General features: G+C 33.3%; 1 protein-coding gene across 1 annotated transcript; it reads right to left on the bottom strand.

Annotated features, from left to right (window-relative positions):
* Positions 1–7,321: 7,321 nt before the first annotated feature.
* LOC106715679 (membrane-associated progesterone receptor component 1) lies at positions 7,322–11,922 on the bottom strand. The gene is made up of 3 exons (XM_014509010.2): positions 11,565–11,922; positions 8,320–8,469; positions 7,322–7,521 (listed from the first exon to the last, which is right to left on the bottom strand). Exons 1-3 carry the CDS (start codon positions 11,854–11,856, stop codon positions 7,430–7,432), a joined length of 534 nt encoding a protein of 177 aa, XP_014364496.1. The 5' UTR covers positions 11,857–11,922; the 3' UTR covers positions 7,322–7,429.
* Between the last annotated feature and the right edge of the window lie 1,197 nt (positions 11,923–13,119).

Here is a 13,119-nt window from a genome sequence, read left to right as displayed (position 1 = left end):
TCCGAGTTTGCAGAGCTATTAGTAGCAGCGCCTCCCCCTCGGATCCGAGCGAGGGGCCCGTTCACTTTGTAGTAGCCAGTAAGCCGCCGGCGTTTGAAGCGAGTCCATGTTGCTTTGTGTAGCCATGACTTTGTCAAAATCTTGTAACATATTAGTACACAGATATGCGATCGTGGAACAAATATCTACATATTAGTGAACTAAACCATTGCCATCCCTAGCGCTCAATTGCAAAAAATGTGTTTTTTTTTATTGAAATAATTATATGTTCAAACATTCCCAGATACTAAATAAAAATTCACCATAAAAAGTTTTGGCTCCCAGCTGTTACCTTTTTTTTATTTTGTAAACAGTGAATGTGTTAAGTATCAAATACACCAAATCTAGATTAGAAAAAGATATAATTATTAGGCGTCGTTGGCTCGTGGCACTTGACTTGCAATCTGCAGGGCCTGGGTTCGAATCCCGCCATGTACCAATGTGTTTTTCGGTTTACATATGTACATTTATCCGACGTTCTTACGGTGAAGGAAAACATAACGCTCTGAGCCAGTATGGTTGACTATGGCCTAGTCACCCCTAATTTGGGGTAGGCTCCAAGCGCCTCAGTGGGGATGTATAGTGACCTGATGATAATAATGATGATGACATATTACATGGTTATCACTTATTCAAAAGTACATTTAATAACTCGTAAGTATGAAATAGTCACATTTTGCCAGTTGTCAAATTTTATATGGACAACAACTAGACAGTTTACTCCAGCAAGAGAAACTGATTGTTTCAAACAGCAGCAGAAAATATTACGTACGATTAAAAAGTACGTAAACAAACAAATGCGACAAGTGCCGAAAGGCAGCGCACGGACTGCGCGCCTCGCGCCGCGCATTTGGATCTCTCAGCCGTCGTAAAGTTCCGTTTTATCTCCGTTATAAAAGTTGCGGAAACAGAAACAGAAACGGATGTTGAAAAGCATGCGGAACTTCCGCAGTTGCGGAAACGGAAACAGACATCCGTTGCATCACTAATGTGCACCAACTATCCTGTTTGAATACTGCTTAAAATTTCCAAATATGTTTTAACTCTCCGGTAAATTGGGGAAAAGATAATCAAATAGACCATTAACACTTAAGGTACAATTAATACCTTTACCTTAAGGTACAAAATTGTTTTTAAAATTTACATTTGAGTAAACATTGTTGAAAACTCTACTCACTTCATTTAAAAGTAGATGTGGTTTTCTGCAGTCTCAACCCGCTAGATATGCTTAGTTTTACCTGAAAGGTCAAACTGATCAGATAAAACTGACGTGTGTAGGCAAAACTGAGAACTGTTCAGTTCAACTGATGATCTAATGAAAATTTAATTAGATAAAACTGATCCGATAAAACTGTTCAGTTAAAACTGATAGTGTGTAGCGAAAAACTGCTTAGTTATAAGTTTTAGTCGTTGAGTCGCGGGCGACAGCTAGTATAAAATATAGTACAATAAAAAAAATAGTTTCATTGATTGTACTACAATATTCATTGGTATTATTCTAATATGATTGTATTACGCCCACGCTTTGAAGGCACGTCTTTTCAGCTGCGTGTTTTTTTAGATGGATGATATAACAATTCATTTACATTGTTTTCCTTTCTTCTTTGCCATTATCTCATTTGTCGTGGTGAAACATTGCCGTTTGTTTTTATAAGAAATAACAGAATCAAGCTTAATTCTGTATAATAATAAGTGACGCATTATAAAAGTCGTGAATAAAAAGCTTTTGTTGGCAGCAGGTAGGAATTAATTAGGTAGGCGGGCGATGCGGCTCGTCATAAATCACAATCAATCTTTGTCAGTTATGGAGCAATTTTGGTAATACTAAAGAAAAACACTTTTATCTATTGAATTAATCGTTTTTGAAATTATTGCACCAATAATTTAATTTTGTCTGCCAATTATCATTAAATTGGCGAAAATTTTAATTAATTGGAGTTAAAATTTTGCATCAATCAATTTTATTACTCTATGTTTTTGCCCGCGACTTCCTTAATTATGCTTATTATATATATAACCTTAATATTACCTAATTATGCTTATTATATATATAACCTTAATGCATACGTGTTTTTCTAGACTATGCTCTACAGCTGTACCACAATTAGCATAATTTTAATGTAATGTCACAAGTTCAGCAGTAGTTTTATTTTTTAATTTATTTTTTTTACGAAATGAAAAATGAAAAAAGAATTTTAGTTATTACGTAATTAATATACCACAAAAGTATTTTGGGCTTTTGCTCGAGAATTTTCAAGGTAAAAGTCGAAATTGTTTATCTGGTTCTACGACAAAAGTGTTCCGTTTGCGAGAACACACTAAAGAGCTGCGAAAACGAAATTGCCTCATTTCGTCTTCCAATAAGTTTCCTTTGGGTATTCTTTTTAGAACAGTCGTTTTCAGATACATACAATATTTTAAAATGGCTTCGCCCGCTACTGTAAAGAAGACTTTTCGTTATATTCTAAAAATATCTCTTGAGAACGTTACCTTTTAAGTTAATGAGGGTTTCCATTTTGATTGCAGAAAAAAAATGTTAGTTATTTCATGTTATTATTTATTACAATTCTATAGCTTGCATTTTGTTGTGCTATCTCATAATTCAAAATATTTTATCTCTACTACATACCAGAAGGCAAGAATCTTTATAGAAATTATCTTGCCGTAATTTTAAAGTAGGCGTTTTATTGTATTATTCATCATTAAAGAAAATACAAAACGACAAAAAGTTTAATTTAAGATTATTTTTCGTACTAGGTAACATAGATTCAATAGAACTTAACTTTAATTGTTAGATATCTAAATTTTATTCTTTACACGCATGTAAACGAGTAATGTAGGTGGTTATTTTGGTAAAATTCTATGTTGAATACGAAAACCACTACTGCGGGTATCCACAAATTATTGTGAGTGCTGTACTGTTATATTATGTTAGGACGCCAATAATCATGACCCGTACCTTTATTACCAACTTCAATCTGGTGGTGTTTTACTAAAAACGTATTACGAACTCCCCTAAACATGTAAAAATCATTAGAATGGTCAGAAGAATACAATAGATATGAATTTGTTTTTACTCGCAAATAACTATAGAAAAACCATTCTAGATTTGCTCTAAAATCAGATACGTGTACTGATCAAAAAAAGAAAATGGCTGTTCGATAAAAAATATAACATTTATTCTATTTGTCCGTGCTTAAGGACAAAATGTCTGTCAACATTCATTTGCATAGTATTCTTGTGACAAATTGTGGCGAAAGCACTCCCGACTAATTAGCTGTAAAAATAATGAAACAAACAGGGAAATGGTAGGCGTAGAATAAACAATGAATTTTAAATAGATTCTACGAATGTGTTTTTTTTTGTCTTACTTTTTGGAAGAGATAAATAATTTCGGGAAGGGATGGTTAGCAAAGGAAACAAGCTTTTTTCTGATAAAATTTCTACTGTTCATTTAGGTAGACTACGAATTTGCAAATCAATAGCTAATTTCAAATTCTTATAGACTGCAGATGCTTAAGATCATGTTCCATAGAAATAAATTTATATTGTTAAGTAAATACAAAAGTTTAAGTTTTAGATTGCAGCTGCTCATTTACTTACATGGCGAAATGTTCCTCGCTGCAATAACTTTAATTAATTACAAACTTAGTCAATATCACAGATCAGTTTCGCAGGTAACAGTTTTAGGAGAGCAAATACAGAGCACTAACCAAAGTCTTTGTTAAGTTCTGCTGCAACTGGGTCTTGAATTGGGATAGTTATTTTCATTAAGAATACTGTTACTTCAATTTATTTGATTATGCTAATTTGTTAGTATTTGAAAGTTCTCAAACCTTAACATAGATTTAAAAAGACGAGGAAAACAAGCACCTACACCTCGTATCGTACCGTCATGTCATGGTATTTTTGTATGCATATGCGATTACTGGTTCCTATAACTAAGGGAAAAAATATCGAAATTCCCTTAACAAATGATGAACACATTGATAATTTTTTTTTAACGAATAAATATAACGAGTACAGAAAAGCGAACTTCTAAAATGAAATATTGACAGTTGAATGCAAATTTTTTATCCAAAATTGATTCCATTGTTCTAAATCCCATCTGTAAACTACAGTAACATATTTGATAAAAACAAGCCTATATTGGGGTAGAGTATAGTAGAATTTTAATTGAAAATCTCTCAACTACTTGAAAAGTATAAAACATTGATACACAGTTGGCTCTACAAAATTCGATAAATCCATTCAGTGCAGTTAAAATCTATATGAATAACGGTACGTATTGAAATGGAATGAAGTAGGAAATACCGGGTACGCTTGAAATTTCATTCGGCTGCATTTCTAGTTGCATGTTTGGCCTCGTTATTTATATTAATGAGTTTTTTTTTTTATTTACGAAGATTAAATATAGTATTTCCATATTACATGATAATATTACGAAAGTTCGGTTAAATAAATCTACTTAGATATTACATTCAAAGTGTAAGTATTCTTTCCTCCCAAGTAGGGTTGGCGACAGGCAGGTGGCCGACCGTAAAAAATTAAACCAAAACTTCAAGGTTTATAAAACCTTCTGTACCGACCCTACGTGAGTGGGATAAGGCCAGGGCGATGTTGATTACATTCAATGTGTTATTCAAAATTTTCAAGTCGATTCGATCGGGAATATCATCAAATACGTAAAAAAAAAGTAATAGATTTATAAGGTATTTTGTTTGAAACATTACCTTACCATTATGATTGATGTTAGTTTTTTTTTATATTTTTTAAAACTGTTATATATTTATTTTTTGTTTTATTCATGAAAATAGGCTGTATGGTATTTATCTAGAGATACACTGAGATAGACAATTAACAAACGTTTATATAACCAGAGACAAACAAGACTACAAGCATCGTGAGGTAAAAAAGAACGAGAAACTTAGATGAAAGTCCAGATGATGAATTCTAAACGAATCTGGCAGAACAATACCTAAAACCTTTTTCGCGACAAATTTGAGTCTGTTTCAATAGAAATAAACTTTTTGTTTTTAACCGACAGATAGGAGAGTTTTTTTTTCGCAAGTCAGTAGCACTTATTGTTATATTTAATTAATTACTGGTTTTATTTTATTGTGTTGATTTGAGTAAATCTTGAAGTAATCAAAATAATAGAGCAACGAAGCTCAGGTTACCTAATTTATTTTTTGATACAAATTCATCGACGGGATCTAAGGATGTGACTCACTGACTGAATCACGGATATGAATCGTTCTTTAGATTATAGATAAAAATCACTAAAATGATATAAGGATTAAATTTTATGATATAGATTTAATGAATCTGTTTTTGCTTTTTTGGCTTTATGGCATGTTGCCATATCAACGAAGTAAAATGAAGGATAGCAAAATAGATAAGACCAATTTTGTTGACTTTGTTATTCAAAAGTTAAACAAAGTAATTTAATAAAATTATTCCTATTTAACTAAATGTATATTCAATTTTAATTTATGTCTATACTTGGAGATTCGCTCATATTCACTTTTTATACTATCAGATATCTGTATAAAAGCAATCTCAATGAAAACTTCGCAATACAATTGTTATTGAAAAGTCAAGTGGGAATAGCACGGAAATATATCATCATTTTTTCTATGTTTTACAAGATATTCAAATAAAAAAAGTAATACCCAAATATTCATATAAAGTGGGATATAGTGAAGAGCACTTGCCAATTTCATTCATTTGCGGATCTCGTGAGAGTAGACGTAGGCACTTTTATTATTTTAGATTTATGATATACCAAATGTATTCCTTTATATCTATAAATAGGGACAGTTTGTGTTTTATAAGTTGTTTTTTTAACAGATTAAGTTTTGTTTTAAAACTCTACATGCTTCTTCCAGGTGTACAGACGTGAAGTGTCCTAGTTAAATATTGCAGCTGATTGCTCAGCTCGAAGCCTTGTTGTCAGTTAATGTTTAGTCAGGACACACAAACAATCCACAGTTGTACTTAATAGTACACTAAAAGCTTTGATAATATACTATGTTTTGTATTTTTGTTTTAAACTTCTTATACTTTTATAAGTTAATATTGAATTTTCATATGTATATTTCTTGCTATGTTTTATTTCACAGGCGCTAAGCAACTTTAAACAAAATATCGACGTGCGAGATATTGCATCAGAAGTTTCTATTCAATCGAAGCTAAAATATTTCGTTCTAAGCGCAAGGAAACTGGTTCACTGGAATATTTTCCCCGTTCCAATTTATCGTGTAAAGAGCCGTTTGTATCAATTTGGAGTTCCATGTTTTCCCAAAGTCCACGATTTCCCGATTGGAACATTATGCTTATTTGTTGACACGCTCCAAGATTTTCTCTTAGTTTAACTTGAAAACTTACACTAACAGTTGTGATCCGTGATTAATATAAGTTACTTTAAAAGTAACATAATCCACATACTTATATATTTATGTTTGTTTTGCAGAATATTCCATAGGTATTCAGTGGAAGGAATTATTACTACAATATTGTTTAATTGCCAAGGAAACTAGCATTCAATAAAGTTATTTACATTATGCAAATGTAACAGTATCTTATTAGCCGCGTACCCACCTAGCGCACAGGCTCACGCGGCAGCCTCGGTGTCCGGATCGCGAGCGATGGCTCCTGCGGCAGCCTCAGTAGTTTTGTTCCGCGTGGCCGTGGCCGCCTCGCGAGGCAGGCTGAGCCATCATAAGTCCGCGAGTATTCGTAATGGACAGTCGTGTATTTTCAGTGCTATTTTCTATTGCTATTTTCCTAGCTGCTTATTGTTTAAAGAAACGAAAACAGTCAAGTATCAAAAAAAACCTACTGGACTCCTCCTGACTGCCCATGATATGAAAATTACAGAAGACAAACACGGCAAGAGACAAAACTTGAAGTAGCTTCGCGCGCGAGCCAAAACATAACCGTCCCCACCTAACGCACAGCGCTCACTGAGGCACCTTTGAGCGCGTCAAGTTTACCGACAACAGATGGCTCGGGGCCGAGCCGTGCTCGGTCGAACAAACGCGCGCCCGAGGCAGGCCGAGGCACGTCCACACCAGAAGAGGCATTGGCTCACGAGGCTGCCGCGTGAGCCTGTGCGCTAGGTGGGTACGCGGCTAATGATAGTCTATACCGAATACCTTATACTTTAAGTGTTAATCCGCGCAATATACATTTTATATTTTCATCTTCATAATTTGGATCGTATCGGTATAGTTTTAACCTTATACTTTTGAAACGTTACGAAATAAAACATTTAACAGTTAAAATATTTCCTATAATTTAACTTTTAATTTTTTTACAAAAACATTTTACAATGTCACACATTGCTCTAAGAATAATACTCAACCCCTTAAGTTCGGCAAGCCGGTTACTGTTCCTTCTTATCTTCTGTTTCGTCATCGCTGTATTTATTTGGCGTCTCTCCTGGCTTCAGCAGCCGACCAACAATGTCATATTTCTCTGCAAACATAATAAATATTAACATTAAAACTATGCATAGCTTATTTATTATTTCCAGATATTTATATGGTAGCATAGTAGCATTGTCCTCATTGCAACTAAACTATTTGTTACAAAATAAACATCACAATAAATGGAGATAATGCTGTTTTTCTCACTTGGTTTTATTACTAAATGCCCTTTAACTTTTCTCTTTGCTCATTTTATTGTTATTGAACGGTATTTAAACTGTTGTTTTGTTTAACGGAATTTTTACATTCTGATATTCAACCGTACAAAGTACATTCATTCGTAAGACAGGTTATGTTCAAGCCGTTGGTAGCGTAGCATGTCTTGCATTAAAACATGGGAGAATAACCGAAAACAAGATATACTAGTCTTAACAAAAACTCGTCTTACGCTGGGGGCATTGGGTCACTGTCCGTTCATTCACTTTTACTTTCATTGTAGCAAGAAACTTTTTTCTTTAATTGACTTTAATGTTGATAATTTAGTTAAATTGATTCGTAAATTCTTGTTTAAAATTTTGTCGTTTCTTTTAAAAACTTGTTTTTATACAATAATACAGCAATCTTGAGAATCATCAATTTTATGATACTATTGCAAAATTGCATTCATAATCTTGTATCGAGTTTTAATGCTGCATACATATATTGTTTACGATGGGTTTAAATCCATACTTACCCATAGGCATTAATCCATACTTACCCATATAAGGTGCCCATCGGTTATTCAAAGTAGTTTTTTGAAAATAACAAAAAAATAAATTTAAAAAGACATGTTATAATATTTACTTACCCCTGAATTGATCTTCCCATTCTTTGGCTGAGGCAATCTCATCAGCGTTGAGATCGCTGACGTCATCCCATTCTTTGTCTTCCGCGGACACTGAACCCGTTCCTAGGCCGCGTGTAGCATCCCTGCCAGCGAAAGCCGAGTATGGCCCACCTGAAATTAACATGGAAACACATTTTAAACGACTTTGTTGACAATAACAATGTTGTAGAAAGGTTAAAAGTTATCACAAGAAAATAATTAAGTGTTTGAAGTTATGTTGTTATTGTTACAAACTTGTATTCTTTTTATGCAAGTGGTACTAAATATTTTTCTTAATAATGTGTTTAATGAGACTTTGTGTTAGTTATACAAGTTATAAGAGAAGAAAAAATACAGATTGACTGCATTTAATTATTTCTTTTCTTGGTGATCCATAAAAATTGCAAGAATTTTTCCTAACACCATTGAAAAACCCCCGACGGTTCCGAAACTAGTCGGTGCCGTGAGTTAAGCCGTTTTTAATTATTTACACCGTTGAGATTATTTATATCCCTTTTAACTTTACTAAGACATGTAGTCATGAAATAGCACCCAAATTTTGAATCCGTGTAGCGAACTTAATAACAACCTATATTGAAAAGAAAAACTATTGTTTTTAAAATTTAGGTAATTATAGTTCTGAATCACAAAAATATGTCTACAGCATGATTGTTAATTATGAATATGGTAATAAGAACTCTTTTAATTATTCCCAATTAATTTTATTAGCCAATGTGTAGAATAATTAGTTGAATCATTTTTGTTATCAGGATTTCCGATATTTGCATATAATTATTACAAAGGTGATTTTTTTATTTTTTACAATTTTTATATCATAAAATGGAAAATGAACAAACAGCCGCCTGAATACGCCGTAAAATGTACTATGAAGACATCCACAATTGCAGATGCATTGCCTACCTTGGAGGAGACGCACAGAAAAAGGATATTCCTATGGGTCCCCCCCTCTGTCAAATTTATTTCCCCTCGGAGATAGCGGAAAGTACATATACGAATGTTATATTTGTGTAAACGACTGACTGGTTTTGTTTGTTGAAATAATATTAACCATTGCATCATACATGAAAACTGCATATTTTATATACAGATAATAGATATAAAAATAACTTGTCAAAGAGCAAAAAAATCGAGGTCGAGTGACACCAAAACTTCGCTGAAGTGATGGCGTAAATCTAGACGCGACGAATGTTAGTATAGTAGCAAACAGCCGTGGCCAAAGATAGACCGAAATGGATAAAGTTCGTAGACCAAATCAAAGTGCACGAAGGTCTCTAGAACTAGAAGAAGAAGCAGAAATAGCGAAAAATGACTAAGTTAGATGAAATGATGATAAGCACTGACGATGACTATAATTATTCCAAACGGAGTCCATTCAAGCTGTGAATTTTGATTGCCGGGATATTTATATTAACACTAGCTATCGCCCGCGACTTTGTCCGCGCGGAATAAAAAAACTTAATTAGAAGCTGATGTGTTCTTCCAGGCCAAATTCCAGTGACATCCGTTTAGCGGTTCTGTAGATACCTACTAACAAACATCCATCCATCTTAACATTCGCATTTATAATATTAGTATTAGTAAGATATGTATTGACATCCTACTCATTGTCTTTGAGTAAACAGAGACAATAAGATATGTCAATACATGTGTAACTGCGTCTAAATCCACAGCTAACACAGGTAGATTTTTTGAACAAAAGACATATTATAGTTATTAGTTATTTCTCCTATAATAATGTACGTAGAGTGGTGAATAGAATCTATTCGATTGTTATGGTTTTACAATTTCATAAAATACGCGGTACCTTTCGTTGTTACAATTTGCTTTGATTCTGACAACGGACTGACTATTGTCTGAGTGTTTGTGAGTAAATCAGTCGTATATGAATGCTAAACAGCGGTTGACTTTGGACCTTATACAATTCAAGGTCGCATGCAGCGTTGTATTATTTTTATTTGTGATTCTATTTGTATATATTTATTTATTATAATAGTACTAGCTTATTACTCGAAATAGTCAAAGATTTTTTTTTTATTTTGGATTAAAAAACAATTTTACGCTATTCTTCTCTGCAACTTTACCTGTCTGTCTTTTACTGTCAAATTCACGTTCATCCATTCGTGGAATTTCCTTAAAAAGGTTCACGTATCAATATTTAGATGATATTGCACACAGTTTATCATTTTAGCATCTCTTATACAGGATGTCCTTGTTATTTAGGTCGAGTCCAGAGTAACGGCAGTTGGTTGCTTGCTTGGTTGCCAAGGAGACCTTTGCCATTCGTTGGCATAGCACGTACGATTTTGATGAATCCAAAACTTTAATGTATTTTTTTATGAACATAATTTACTTAAGATCGACAGGTTATCTTCCAAAGATATTTTAAAATGTTCATTGTTTACTTGACGACATTCATCTGGATGTTTTATTGGAACTCTTTATCTAAACGTCAGATTTCTGACACTTAAAAAAATTGTTTATATGAAGGTACTAGAAGTTTGGCATTGAATTTTATTGTCTCTATAATCATCATAACAAAACAGTTTAATTCATGAGCTGAGTTAACTTTATAACATTGTTTCTATCTGGCACATGACTTGCAAGTATGCTAGCCGGCATTTTATAGTGTCAGCATTACATTACTTCGTTACCAAGATTTTTATATATTACTGTTTATGTTCACAGCACAGTGTATACATAATTATACATAGAACCGTTCTTGATCGTTAGAATCAGTGTAGTAAGACATGTTACCGTTATGATTGTGTAGATAACACTACAATGTTGCGCAATACCTATATGTTTTGGCAGTTAACTAGGTTATGGAATGTCCGAATCAACGTAATATAAATCGGTTTAGTTTACATCAAGAATGTTCTAATATTTTTAGTCCTAGTTATCTTAAGTATTTTGTTGATAGTCACGATGTTTGTAAGCAGAAAACATAAAAACCGGTTATAAACGAGCCGGTTCAATATCGCTGTTAGTGGCACAAAGAAATTCAATATTCGTGCATATTAATATGAACGAATGTGCCTATGTTTAACGAAAAACATGTATGTAAACTGAGTGGAACTGAAAATTATAAAAGCAAATTTCCGTTCGTTAAAAAGAAACAATAATGGCGGATACTCGATAGCGGTACCTACTACGATAACATTATCGCGTAATGATGTCAGAGTGAATGAAGTACGGAGAATGCTTACCTGGCCCATAAAATCTTTTTCCTCTTGTTACGTCAAAAATCACGCCATTTACAGCTAAAAGCACTCTTCCATCAGGTCCCGTTCCGTCATATTTCTTTAATTCAGCCGTAGTTAAATCTTTACGAAGTTTTTTCATACGCGGTGGCGGTGGGGCCGGTGTGTTGTCCTCTGCTTGTAAATGAGACCTTAAAATCTTGTAGATAAGGTACAGAATAACCCCGATTAACACTAAGTTGAGTGGGTTCGTTAATTCGTCCCAAAAAGTAGAAGGGGCCTCTTCTTTGCTCGTCATTTTGAACGCGTCCACTGCGCACGAGATGTCGGAATAAACTGATTCGTTTTATCAAGTACGCTTCAAATTATAAGGTCAACACGTATCGTCTATTTATTATTGATGTTAAAGTGACTGTACACTGTCGTTGGCTACAGATAGCGTCTGATAATTGGAAGTAATTGTCCAATTTTTTACTTAAATTCAAGTACACTTTTAAGATTAACTTGTGGAGTACTACAACTGTACTTGCGAGTACAAAAGTGACTTCTGCAATGAATGGCTTTGGTGCTAGGTGCTATATTTTATGGTGTTTTAATTCTAGGTTATTCATTTTAACTAATTAATTATAAAACAATTGCAAATCACTACGACAGTGCGATTTGTATGATACTTGTGATAAAGAAAAAAATATTTTAATATTACTAAAATATCATGACTCATTATTACTTTTAAAAATACTTATTTCATTGGAAGTATATAAGAATAAGTAGGTATTTAAATTAATATTATGAAAATTTTTTTGAAGATTATCTATATTATATAAATCTTGACTAATTTCGAAATGTTCACCGACTTTTTTAAACTTTATCTTCAGTTAAATTGGTTTCATACAAATATCCAGAGCTGGGCATTAACTCGTTAATCCGTTAATCGTTAATTAACGAAGTTAACATTTTGCTTAACGGATTAACTTTTAAGTTAACTTCAAAAAGTGTTAACGCTTTTGTTAACTTCCGTTAAACTCAACTTCCGTTAATAAAAGTCCGTTAATCGTTAAATTAGTAACTTGGAGACGTGTTGTCATTTTGTTAAAATTACGTGCCACGCCACGCTCGTAAGTTCAACTGTGTTGGGCGACTGTCGGCGACTCGAATGGTGAACGAACGAGTTGATAATTGATATATGTGAAGTTCGCGTGCAAGTGTGATGCATCAGAGCGTCCGGGAAAGACGTGACCAACAGGACAAAATTAAAAGAAGGTTCGAAATAGTATATTTCATTACGAGTATATTAAAGCAAGAGTATGTAATAGCCCACATTCCGAACGCTCTTCGTCCCTGCAATACGCCACTCTGAGCAACTGTATTAAAACACTTTTTTACTTGTGCTTTTTCTTAAGCTTTTCCAAACTCGTCCGTTCTCTTTTCCAACTGTCAAAATAATGTCTATTAAAAAGAAAAAAACTAACCACGATTTTTACAAAAAAAAATCATTGAAGTTTCTATGATTCATGCAAATATTTCTAAAAAGAAGCTCCTAATTTGTTGCAATATCAGATTT

Source organism: Papilio machaon, chromosome 5 (genome assembly GCF_912999745.1).
Source record: "Papilio machaon chromosome 5, ilPapMach1.1, whole genome shotgun sequence".
NCBI lineage: Eukaryota > Metazoa > Arthropoda > Insecta > Lepidoptera > Papilionidae > Papilio > Papilio machaon.
The sequence above is the reverse complement of the archived record's forward strand: the minus strand, read 5'-3'. Positions and strand labels throughout refer to the sequence as shown.

Coding starts and splice junctions, on each gene's coding strand:
- LOC106715679 (XM_014509010.2), bottom strand. CDS start 11,856: ATGACGAGCAAAGAAGAGGCCCCTTCTACTTTTTGGGACGAATTAACG. Junction 8,470..11,564: donor AAAAAGATTTTATGGGCCAG/GTAAGCATTCTC, acceptor TGTTAATTTCAG/GTGGGCCATACTCGGCTTTC. Junction 7,522..8,319: donor ATGGGAAGATCAATTCAGGG/GTAAGTAAATAT, acceptor TTATGTTTGCAG/AGAAATATGACATTGTTGGT.